This window comes from Mirounga angustirostris, unplaced genomic scaffold (assembly GCF_029215605.1).
Source record: "Mirounga angustirostris isolate CCGP_5_RB_7025 unplaced genomic scaffold, mMirAng1.0.hap1 SCAF_17, whole genome shotgun sequence".
In the NCBI taxonomy this organism is placed as follows: domain Eukaryota; kingdom Metazoa; phylum Chordata; class Mammalia; order Carnivora; family Phocidae; genus Mirounga; species Mirounga angustirostris.
The window spans coordinates 3,554,369-3,567,284 of NW_026991725.1; the positions used below are offsets into that span (position 1 = coordinate 3,554,369).

Below are 12,916 nucleotides of genomic sequence, written 5' to 3' on the forward strand. Positions count from 1 at the left end.
AAGAGCTGGCCGCCTAACCGACTGAGCCACTCAGGTGCCCCTGAAGCAATACACATATTTTGACTTAAGTGGAGATTATGGTGGAAAATGTCCATGGTCATTTTTCTTTTTCTTTCTTTTTTTTTTTTTTAAAGATTTTATTTATTTATTTGAGAGAGAGAATGAGAGAGAGAGAGCACATGAGAGCGGGGAGGATCAGAGGGAGCAGCAGACCCCCTGCTGAGCAAGGAGTCCGATATGGGACTCGATCCTGGGACTCCAGGATCATGACCTGAGCCGAAGGCAGTTGCTTAACCAACTGAGCCACCCAGGCGCCCCAATGGTCATTTTTCTAACAGCAGTGTGATGAGTGCTATTTTGAAAATCATCACTAAATAAGGATGTTGCAGCAATATAATAGTTTTAGCTCAAACCATTGGAGTAAAAAAAAAAAGTTTCCATTATAGTAATATTAATATAGTAATGAATAATGCTATAAAATTTTATTAATAGAACCTTGTAATTTGTATAAGATTGTATATTTTTCAAAGCATCTTCATGTAGATGATCTCCTTTTGCTATCAGAATCCCTTGTGAGGTGGATAGGCAGGTATTATTAGACACAAGATATTGAGGCTGGGAATAATCTTGCCCAAAATTTCCTTATTTCAGTGACTTGTCCAAGGATATAAGTACAGGGAGGCTCAGAATCCAGGTTTTCTAATTCCTGGTCCAGTTTTTTTTTTCACTTTTCTCCTCAGGGGGTCAGTAGTTTATGTAGAAATTGACACTAGAGGTTTGGGAGCGGTGAGTTGCCATTTTTCATCCAGTGCCACCAGAGTTCATAGTTGAAGTCACCAGGATTCCCAATAATGTGGTACTTCGTTATTTCCAGAATTGAAAATGTTTGAGTTGTTACTTGGTTGTCTTTCTTGCCATAGTAAGAAGGTTACTGTGGCAGAAGAGCCTGAAGAAGTCTGTAGGTGTGTGCTTTTGTAGGGGATGAGCTCAAAGGTGAAGAGTGGTATTTGGGGAAAGCTAGAAGGGACCGTATCTGTAATGACCTGAGAACTGAGGTGGGCGAGTCTATGAGCTCTTCAATGCAAAACTCAAATAGGAGACCATCACATTCATCTTCCTAAAACATTTCATAAGAAACATTAAGCAAGAGTACATAAGGCAATTAAACATCAGCTCTTTCTGAGAACAGCTGAGTGCATTTATTTTTCCAAACAGGAAAACTGAATTCTAGGTGGAGAGAACTCTGCATGGAGTTACTTATTTCCTACTCTGAAACCAGTCCTATCACAACCTCATTCCTCCCCAAGGGCCTGGGACCCTGGTGTTGCTTGAAATATATACTCAGACCCAGAATCATTGGATTTATCCCTTCAAATCATCCTTTATCATAGTCATGATGATCCACTGGTTCCATTGATTAAAATCCAGAGGTCAAGGTCAGGGGTGGGAAGTCTAGTTAGGTTAGAAAATATCAGTATTCTTTGGTCAGACTACACCTCAAATCCTGGTCCTCTCTCTTGCAAATTCTCCGTTGGCCACAAGGAAATGTCACCCAAGGGTGAATAATTATTACAGCTCAGATCCATTAGCAATAGAGGTAAGTAAGGGTGATTGCACCATCATCTTTGCCATAGGCCATCATATGGGGAACAGTGGGTTTCCAGGAAGCATGATGCAGCCCGTCAAGGAAGACTGGTAGAGAAAGGAGCTAGTCAGCTCTGGCAAGTTGCTCCTCTTCTCTGGGCCTTAGTTTCTTCATTTATAAAATGTGCTTATTGGACTGGATTAAAAATTCTCAAACTGTTTTTTAAGGAATAAAATATTCTTGGAATATCACTAGGTGTTACTGCTGGGGAAAATGTTATGTGGTCAAATAACTTTGAAGAAAGCTGGATTAACGCAAGTTAAATAGGTTTCTTTACTACGGGACTTCTCAAAAGCCTTTATATGCCCATTTGCATGCTTAATCTCTGAGATGGATAAAGCATGCTAGGTTTTTTTGCCAAGCACTCCAAGGGACTATAATTCTTTGTGAATACCAGACTTGCTGGTCCATAACATTCTGTCTATGAGGGAGGGAGGCTGCATGTAAAATTTTGGTATAGTTAAAAAAAAAAGACCAAGGTAAATTTCTTAACTCTTTTGGGGCCTAGCCATATAAAAGGTTGGAGCTTGTGGAATGATCCTCCACTTGCTTACCTGGAATTTGGACATGCACCTGCAGCCTGGAAGTCTCCAGTTTGGAGTCATCAACTAGATTAGGTCATTGTTGTAGAAAGCCCTAGTAAACTGCACAAAGATACTGGGAAGATGGGCCCTCAAAAGTAAGCATTCATGAAGATGTCAACAGTGATCTGTTTCTTAGATTATCACCTTGCAAAAGGCCAAGGCCTGGCAAATTTTGAGAGCAGTGGTAGTCTGGCAACTGGAATGCTGCCAAAATAGGGAAAACAAAAGTGGGCCTAGTATTTTGGGAGATCAGCAGCCAGAAGGGCAGCAGAATGGGTGGCTGGGGACTAGGACACAAAAGCCAAAAGTTCTGCTTTGCAGTGTTGTTCATTATACCATTCCACCATATACCTTAGTACTCTCTTCTCTTCCTGCACAACATAGCTTCACTCAAGACTAGTTAGAATGATCTGCGTCCAGTTCCCAATTAGCAAGACTTAACTCTGTGTAATCAGTTATGGTTTACATATTCATCTATGGGGAGGGATGGTTTGTGAAATTTTGCTTTCTATGGCTTGACATGTCCAGGTAGCTGATGAGGTCTACCTTTTTAAGGGGATTTCTGGCGTGAAATTTCAGTTCTTGAATGTTAAGGTCATTAGGAACACAAAATATACAATTTTGTTAATTTCATTAACTATGCAGATGGAACTGTTTGAATGCCATAGGCCCTGCTCCATAAAGAAGAACAAACTCCCAGAATCAGGAAATAAAAGATTGAAGGACTGAAACTAATGTAACATTTTGTATTAACTATCTCAAAAAAAAAAAAAAAAAAAAAAGACTGAAGGGGACTAAATACTTTTTCAATCCAAAATAAAAGGACTAGTAGCAGAGCTTCACCTACAATCCATAAATCAAAAACCGCTTTCAAATCCAGTTTTGCCCACTTCCTGTACATACTTTCAGCCATCAAAGATTTTGCTAAGCAACTTAATAAAGATTTTCCTAAGCCTCTGAAGTGCTTCTGTTTTCCCTTCGCATCCCTGAGCTGCTTCATGTCACCCTGATGCTACGTTTTACATGGTGGGCTGTATGTCTCATACCCAAGCCCAAGCGTATTTCAGATCTGTCTTAAAGCTTCTGTGCATCTCAGCTGTTTCCAAACTAAAAATTCCTAAAGTCTTCCTTGTAATGAGTCCTATGTCAACATGAGTTTGCTTTAGGAGTGATTGATTTAAATGGTCACTCTTTTTAAAAAGTTTTGTGATAATTTGTAACCCTGTATGAACTAACTTCTTCACAGGTAGATTCCTGAGATCAGTAACATCCTAGCCTAATATTATAGCGGCTGCTGACACTGTACATCATACACCCGGTGTGTGTGCAGGGTGCAAGGAGCCTGGCTGGGGCGGGGTGGGGGGTGTACAGGGTCCAGCATTCACTCTGCTCCCTGAGCCCTGTATGGCCGCAGGAAGCCTCCTCGGTCCAGAGAAAAAGATGTGCTTTCCCAGGTCCTCAAAAGCATGTTATACCCCAGTGGAGGTTCGACTGAAAGATCATCATTTTCTCCCGTTAGTGTTACAGTGATTTTTGTAATTAGTTGACAGATGCTTATAGTTCCTGAATATATCATTTTTTAAGTTGTATGTATGTATGTATGTATGTATGTATGTATGTATTTAAGTGATCTCTACACCCAACATGCGTTCAGACTCATGACCCCGAGCTCAAGAGTCACAGCATCCAACTGAGCCAGCCAGGTGCTCCCTGAACGTGGCATTTTTATCTATATTTGAGAACAGATAAATTGGGAATTCCTTTCTTTTTTTTTAATTTTTAAAAAATTTTATTATGTTATGTTAGTCACCATACATTACATCATTAGTTTTTGATGTAGTGTTCCATGATTCATTGTTTGCGTATAACACCCAGTGCTCCATTCAATACGTGCCCTCCTTAATACCCATCATCGGGCTAACCCATCCCCGCACTCCCCGGGAATTATTTTCTTTTTTTTTTTTCCCCTATAACTTTATTAGAATGTGACTATATTCCAAATCAATAACTAAAAAATAAAATAAAGATAAAAATAAATCAAGTTACAGAGCATGCATAAAATACAAAGTAGCGATTTACAAATAGATAGTAGTATCTTCATAACCAACCAATACTCTAAAATAATAAATGGCTACAGAAGAAAACCAAAAGACTGACCACAGCAATGCCTTCCGTGTGCCCCACACGTCATGTGCCCCACACGTCATGAGCACCGCAAAAGACAGATTAACTATGAAACATAGTAACCTATGCAAGCCCAAACACATGTATTTTTGTACTTGGGGGGATATTCCACCATCCTGAATGGTATCAATTCAGTTGACACAACTTTCAGAACACTGCAGAGTAAGTGCTTAATATTATCCACAACAAAGTAAAACAGTATTAGTGTGCACATTTCTAAATGGGAAACGAGTTGCTCCACTGATTTCAATAACGTAGTGGGGAGAAAATAGTTCAGGTTTGTATAATGCCTAAATGCATTCTATTTAAACTCAAGGTACTACGTACTAGAATACATGCCTTTAAGTGGTACCACTTGAGCAGAAATTAACCTCTCACTATATTCCTTAGACCTACTGAAACCAGATATTTAACTGGACTGTATTCCATAATATACTGCAAAACTCAAAAATCAGCATAGTTAAAATAATTATCCATGCCTGCTGATAGATACGGTGATAAAACTAGGTTGCATTTCATTTACTGGAAGGTTTTAAGACAAAATTAACACTTCACAATTTGATACAGCATTAAACCTGAGCAATAAAATGCCACATAATCTACTGCTGGGGAAATTAGATGAGTTCAGTGATCTGGGCTGCCTGATCATTGCAACAGAGGCATCTCAGATGGAATTCCACCGGTCTCTCAAGTTCCCAGCCTGCCAGGCAGCATTGTTTAACATATGGCTCCATAACCACACTGCTACTGAAACCATAAACAGTCTTTTGTTTATTAAGATAATTCTTATTCAGAAAAAAGTGTCCCCCTCTCTAATCAACTCTGATGCTTACAAAAATTAAAAGACAAAATTTACTAAACTACTTAACCTTATTAAGGCATTTTAGAAACTGACTTCCAGAATAATGGAAAATTTTCAAGCTCTCAAAATCCTGCTATGTTTATAGGGCAATTCTTAGATTTGTGGAAATATATACTGCATTGAGAGAAGAGTGTATGAATTGTAAGCTGCTCATTATAAGCTGCTCTGTGGCAAAATGATAGCTTATTTCTTCTAAAGTCTTCTTAGTTTGATTTGATCAAGACCAATAGGTCTGAGCTTCAAGTGATCAAGTTCTAGTATGTTCTACAGTGACAGGCTTCCATGATGAAAAGTAAACAGTAACTGAGGAATCCAAACATTCAGTTTATTAAACTAAGGCTAGTGAAGCCATAGTATGAAAAAAAGTTGCAGTCATTCGGGGCAAGTGGATGATTTTATAAAGCTAAAATCAAAAGACTTAAGACATGGAAAAATTCGTAAGTATGAGGAAGTAATAAAACACAAAGTGACCACAAGAATTGCAAATATATTTAAATCTCAGACCTGGGAAATGGACTATACACAGCCTTCTAGGGGAGAAGAGAAACGCCTTAAATGTTCTGACAGCACTGCACCTTTGGCTTGTTTTCAGTGGTTGGTGGAACATGAATAGGAACCACATTGTTGCTTGGAGACATGTCATTTTCACGTCTGTCTGACATTTGCTTCTGGGAAACAGTGCAGTATATCTCTGTCAGAATTGTCTGAAAAGCAGCTTCTACATTTGTAGAGTCTAGAGCGGAAGTCTCAATGAATGACAAACCATTCTGTTCTGCAAAAGCTCTTGCTTCATCTGTAGGAACTGCCCTGAGATGACGCAAATCACTCTTATTGCCCACAAGCATGATAACAATGTTACTATCAGCGTGATCTCTCAGTTCTTTCAGCCATCGTTCTACATTTTCATATGTGAGATGTTTAGCAATGTCATACACCAATAAGGCACCTACAGCTCCACGATAGTATGCTGATGTTATAGCTCGGTATCGCTCCTGCCCTGCCGTGTCCCATATCTGTGCCTTTATTGTTTTCCCATCAACCTGGATGCTTCTGGTTGCAAACTCTACTCCAATGGTGCTCTTACTTTCGAGATTAAACTCATTTCGAGTAAATCGAGATAAGAGATTACTCTTTCCAACACCAGAATCTCCAATAAGGACAACTTTGAAGAGATAGTCATACTCGTCGTCGCGGGTGCCCATTGCGCGGCCGAGGAGCGAAGGGGCGGGAGCAGCAGTGGTATCGGTGGGACCAGGGGGCGTCGCTGCAGGGGTAACCCGAGAGCCGAGCTTCAGCTGCCCGACGGGGTAAAGAACCCCTCCCTGCTCCTCGGGAATTATTTTCTTAAGGAAAGTCAGTGAGACTGTTCCCACTTACTAGTAAATGCCATTAAAATGCTATTTAAATGTTTTAATATTAATGTTGAAATATTTTTGCAGTACTGTTATGAGTGTTTGTAACGTTGTATTTTCTTCCCAACAGCGTATTATTAAAGGTATCACTCCAGAAACAGCGACAGAAATTCCCTATGGGGACATCCACTTGAATGCCATATAACAAGCTTCAGTGAGGGGAAAATGGCTTCCCAACAACCTCTTCCTCTGGTTCTGACAAGTCATGCCTCGCCTTCTCCCCTCAGAATGAACAAATTTCCAGCTACGCCTGACAATGGAAGGGCCTTCTTCATGGAGAGACAGTCCCAAAAGACTATGGTGCCCAGACCCTTATGGCCTCCAACTACTTGTTTCTGGGAAATCTCCTGGACATATCACCACGTTAGCTCTATGACACAGCTAAACTGGACTATTTTGGACGCGTGAGGGTGTGTATGGAGGTGATGGAAGCCACCATCTAATCAGTTAGGATTAGGCTGAGAAGCAAGTTTGTACAAGTCTCCTGTGTCATTTCTTGTTATGATCATTGGTATCTGACATCCATTGCTTCTAAAGGTTTCACTGTTCATGAGTGCATAAACCACGTAGGAGAAAACAGGGATGCCGTTTTGCTAGCCATATATTTTCTGAGTAGCATAGAATTCTGTAGCTGGAATCTACTAGAACCCTGTAACCCGTGTGCTGTTGTGGAGTCAGCAGAGGGAGAGGTAGAAACTAAATGGAAAAATAATGTATTCACGTGAGCATGTGTGTCTGTGTATACTGTTGTTTCAGTGTATCCTTGTCTCTAGTCCAATACTTTGGGCCCATTACAAACTATATGAATTTCCTCTAATTTTTCTTACATTAACAATTCCACCTACTCAAATGCGTATGTATGTTATTATAAGGGTATCACTGCCAACTTCGCCTTCTTCAATGACCCCGCTTTAGTGCGCACCTTCCTTTATGGGCTGGTGTTTAGCATTTGCTGCACTTCATTGCCATCTTCCTGTCTCTGCCAGTTAAACATTCAGGATAATGTTCCACAGGCAAATCTGGCCTATTTCATTAGTGACTGTGGCTTGGCCGTAAACTGCTTTGAAGACGGATACTGACAAATGTGTCTTCGGTGTTCAGTTGACTATCTGGTTTAAGCCCTGTTTCAAATTACCGGGTTTGACCGCTCAGGTTACCTTGCTTTGTGAAGAGAGGATAAATCCAGTTCTTGCTTATAGGGTATAGAGTCTGGCACCCTGACCTTAACCAAGGTCACCCTCAATCTAGAAGTAATTGGAGACTATGGGTTGGCCTTAAATGGAATTCCCCTAACACTTCCTGGTTGACCACCAGGATTGTGAGCCCTCCAGCTAATATTCAAGATTGAGGCTAACTGGAAAAGGGTCAGTTAAATGAACAACCTTGCATTCCACATAAAGCCTTGAATACAGATCAAGTAAATTTGATCTTGAGTGGCTTGTGACTTTCAGATGCATAACTAAAGAAGTAAATTTACCTTGTAGTGTAAGATTTCCTCACCAAAATCTTGAAGGGAATAAAGCCTAGTCGATGATAAAAGAACTCAATCATCTTGCCCCACATCATTTCGGTCCTCTATATATAGCATTTAATTCCAACCACCTTATAGAAAGAAGACCCATATAGCAGAAGCTTGGTTTTTATCCAATTACAGATCTTCCTCTCGGCTTCTTTCCCCAACAATCTCTGCCCCAGCCATCTTCTTGTACTCCCCTTACATTCTTCTATTTCTGATTCTTTGCTTCTCCCAGCAGGATATTTTCCTTATAGATGTGAGCTGCTGAGAAGTTTCCCAAAATATTAGAGGAAAAGAGAAGAGGGATTAAAAAATGTCCCTCACTGACCTACCTTCATTATCTTCGCTCTTTCATTCCTTCATGCTACCTTATTTCCATTCTCTTTGCTTTCTAGTGCGCTGAAAGGAGAGGGGATGTAGAAGCGGCAGCGTGATCCAGTGGTAAATGGCTTTGCAAATTTTAAGAACTACTTTATAAAGATATTCAGATATGGATTCTTTCCATCCCACACACACTTACGCATGTTCCAAAGACATCATTTTTTAAAAAGCACTTTTCAAACAGAATAGAGTTTTGCCAAGCCAGGTGCTGAGGGAATTATATAGGTGTTTTGAAAAGTTTTCAGACTTCACTGGACTTAAAAAAAAAATAACAAAATCTCTGTTCTGCACGGTTTGCACTTACTTGATCCCTATTTACTATTATGGATTTTTTTTTAAAGGAAAACTTAGAAGTAGGTAGGTGGACTTTAAAATAATCTTTTAAAGAACTTTTACATCTAATGCAGTATTTACATAAAAGTAAAGAATAAAAATGGAATTGAATTGTAAGGTCATTTGAGTACTGAAGTTAATTTTTTTTTGCTGTGATATTATTAGTAAGAAATACCCAAGAAATAGGCAAGACACAAGATAAAGGCATGGAGGGCAATTCAACTGATTAAGGTTGTTTCCTATATTGATAAGCAATGAAGCCAAAGAATTCATCTCCCTTCCAGAAAACTTACAACCTATTTAAAATTTATTCCATTCGTTGTTTAGAACGCATATGACTTATAACCTAAATTCATTGCCCTGGCTGCCCCATCTGGAGATGAAGACCCTGACAAGCACAAAGTCAACAGAATAGCTCCAAAATCAACTAGCGAAAATCAAATCAAATAATGAAATCTCACAATAAGGCAAAAAAAAAAAAAGTTATTTGGTGAGATGAGTCACTCCCTCACCATCCTCTTTACTAAGCTTGTTAACTTGTAATACCAATCTCAAAATTTAAGCTTAAATATGAATTTCCATTTAACCCATCCACCCCACCTCCACGCCTGAAAAGGGAGATTACTCTCCTAGAATTACAATCGTATTCTCTCTGATAAGTAGGAAGGAGTGACCCGAAATGTTCTACCTATTGTATAATTGATTTGGGGGTTCACCGTCAGAGCAAAGCTTAAAACTATGGAAGGCAATGGCTTAACTGTGGTGTTCTTACCCATATCTTAGTGCTTAGCTACAGAATCGTACAATCCAAGCCTGGTTCCCTTCTTAGCACATCCCGACTCCCCTACTCATAAATCAACAACTGGTGCTTAAGATACCAGAATTGTTCAGAATGGTGTCATTAAACACAGCAGTAATCAGAGGACATTTTTCACTATCCTTCTCTTCATTCCTTTTTTTTTTTTTTTTTTTTTTGGTCAGGGGGTAGTGGGGAAAAGCAGTAGGTTCCTCAGAGAGACTATGTTACAACCTGTCATCCCATAAGTAATTAAGTAATGTAATAAAAGCAAAATAGTCCTATGCTCAGTGGGAAGCCTTATATACGTTAAAGTCATCATGGAGCTCACACATCATTTAAAACAAGGTGAGTTACACAAAAGGCTCTTCACTGGGAAGTTGAGTTTATAAAGTGCTTATTTGAGAAGCATGTCAGAGAGAGAAATTTATAAAATCAAATATGGGAAAAGAAATGTTACAGCAGAAAGATTATCCCTAAACTGTAGAAAGCTGTTCTGGTCCACTTGAAACATTCTGGTTTTTGAAGTTTTTTTTTTCAGTATCAGAGATAAGTAAATTATCTTATTAAAATTCAGCGTAAGTAGCTCCATAAATGGAGTATTTCAAATTTCTAAATTTTTTTCTTTTCTTACTTTCCCCTCATTGCTTAACTCTCTCTAAATTTTAATGATAGAACAGTATTTTAACGTTTAGATAACCACATTACAGGCAGAGCAAACCTGGCGATCTAGCTAATTTCTCTGCTCTTCCTGGGATCTGGAAATTTCTAAATGAAGGTGAGGTTATTTCCTCTGCTAGAATGAAATAATACTCCTCTCAATTGGTTTAGTGGGCATTTACCTCAGTGGAAAAGATAAACATTTTAGGATGGAATCTTAAATATGTCTGTCCTTCTGTTTCATATAATTGGGACCTATTTAGTATTGTTTCTAAACGGAGTGTTTCAAAATAACTCACCTTTTCAAGAGAAGAAGTCTTTTTTTTTAATGATTCACAATATATTTCAGTTGGAATTTCAGATGGTATTTCTCTTACCAACACATCACAATATCCATGCCAAATTGCTCGACTAAATGATAGTAGATCATTATTTCTAGCAGTTTGTAAACACTGACAGTCCAAACAACAAATATTTGGGGAGGAGGAGTTATCCCATCTTTATGCTAAAATACCTAAAATACTATAACCAAATAAGAACATTTTCAGGGTTTTTTTTTTAAAGCTATTCTGGGGGTGCCTGGCTGGCTCAGTTGGTAGAGCATGTGACTCTTGAGCTCAGGGTTTTGAGTTCAAGCCCCATGTTGGGTGTAGAGATTACTTAAGAATAAAAATCTTAAAAAGAAAAAAAAAAGCTATTTTGAAAGATACTTCTTATTCAAACTCTAATACTAGAAGTGCACCTTGAGAAACTTGATTTATGAAAAATGCATATTTTAAAAGATAAAATTAGGGACTTCAAGAGTTTGCAGTTATTTCTTCAATGGCATTTAAAATAGGATTTGATTGGGGCCGCTGGTTGGCTCAGTCAGTTGAGTGTCCGACTCTTAATTTCTGCCCAGGTCATGATCTCAGGGTCCTGAGATTGAGCCCCCGCAATGAGCCCCGCACACAGTGGGATTCTCTTCTCCCTCTGCCCCTCCCCAACTCACACATACTCTCTCTCTCAAATAAATAAATCTTTTTTTTTTTTTAAGATTTTTATTTATTCATTTGGCAGAGAGAGACAGCGAGAGAACACAGGTAGGGGGAGTGGGAGAGTCAGAAGCAGGCTCCCTGCTGAGCAAAGAGCCCAACTAGGGGCTCGATCCCAGGATCCCGGGATCATGACCTGAGCTGAAGGCAGATGCTTACCAACTGAGCCACCCAGACGCCCCTCAAATAAATAAATCTTTAAAGTAAATAGGATTTGATTTACAAACAATTTTTCAGGATACTATATGTGTTGGACATATCAGTGAGGTACTTCAAGTTCTTGATTATGGTTAATTGAATTATATAAATGGTATTTCTTTCCCTTCATCTTTACTTTCCTCTTCCACATTACCTACAACTACAATTAAGTGAATTCCCTCTTCTATTCACTTCTGTCCACAGTGGTACAATGGAATTTCTATTTATTTTTTACATAAAACATTTTTAAACTTTAGTGGCAGAACTAAACTAAGTTTTATTTGTATAAAAGTAGAATCCCCTCTTTAAGATGCATAGCATGTCCCTGTATTCATTTACGCAGTCCAGGTTAGATGAGAGATCTCAGCAAATGCCTTATGTTGTGAACTGTCAACTGTAATAACTCTTAACATCATGATATATAGATTTGTTCTGTCTCACAATAAAAACAAAACTTCCAACCTCTTAAGGTTAAGATAAAAATCTTAATCTTTTTTTTAAATTTTTTTTTTTTAAGATTTTATTTATTTGCGAGAGAGAGAATGAGAGACAGAGAGCATGAGAGGGAGGAGGGTAAGAGGGAGAAGCAGACTCCCAGCTGAGCAGGGAGCCTGATGTGGGATTCGATCCTGGGACTCCAGGATCATGACCTGAGCCGAAGGCAGTTGCTTAACCAACTGAGCCACCCAGGCGCCCAAAATCTTAATCTTAACTGTACATTATCAAAACATTTATACAATTCCCCAACACTACATGTCATTTGCAAATACTTAGTATCAAAACTACCTAGAATTAAAAATATTAAATTTCAGTAAAGCTAAATTACTACAATTTTTGCAATTTGTGCAGAACTTTAGTTAATAATGTGTTTTCACATATATCATCTCACGTGATCATCAGAACTCTGGGTGTTATTTCCCTAGTGTTGCCGATGAGGAGACTGAGGCTCAAAGAAGTCAATTAATTTGCCCAAGTTCACGGCTGAAAAGTTCCAGGACAGGACTTACGCCTCGGCTTTCTGATTCAAAGCCAAAGGTTATTTGCACTTTATCTTTAAAATCATCATCCATAGAAGCCTAAATACACAGATCCTAAATTCAAAAATGAAAATCATGAGGGATGTATTTTCAACAAGTATGGACATTCTCCTTCATAACCATAATACAACCATCAAAATCAGGAAAGTGACATTGATACGTCACTACCATTTAATCTCAGACCTTTTAGCAAAAGGATCCAGTCCAGAATCACACATTTCATTTAGTTTCATGTCGCTTTTGTCTCCTTCAGGCCAGAACAGATTCCCAGTCT

At 38.8% G+C, this 12,916-nt stretch overlaps 2 protein-coding genes across 2 annotated transcripts in view; one reads left to right on the top strand and one right to left on the bottom strand.

The window, feature by feature from the left end:
* SLC6A4 (solute carrier family 6 member 4) overlaps window positions 1–7,568 on the top strand; it is a 36,316-nt gene extending 28,748 nt beyond the window's left edge. Inside the window, exon 14 of the mRNA XM_045889549.2 lies at window positions 6,758–7,568. Coding sequence (XP_045745505.1) covers window positions 6,758–6,832 — 75 coding nt within the window. The 3' untranslated portion in view covers window positions 6,833–7,568. The remainder of the gene's footprint in view (window positions 1–6,757) is intronic.
* LOC123854359 (ras-related protein Rab-11A-like) lies at window positions 5,745–6,610 on the bottom strand. The gene has a single exon (XM_045889550.3). The coding sequence runs from the start codon at window positions 6,475–6,477 to the stop codon at window positions 5,827–5,829; it is 651 nt and encodes a 216-aa protein (XP_045745506.1). The 5' UTR covers window positions 6,478–6,610; the 3' UTR covers window positions 5,745–5,826.
* Window positions 7,569–12,916: the final 5,348 nt, after the last annotated feature.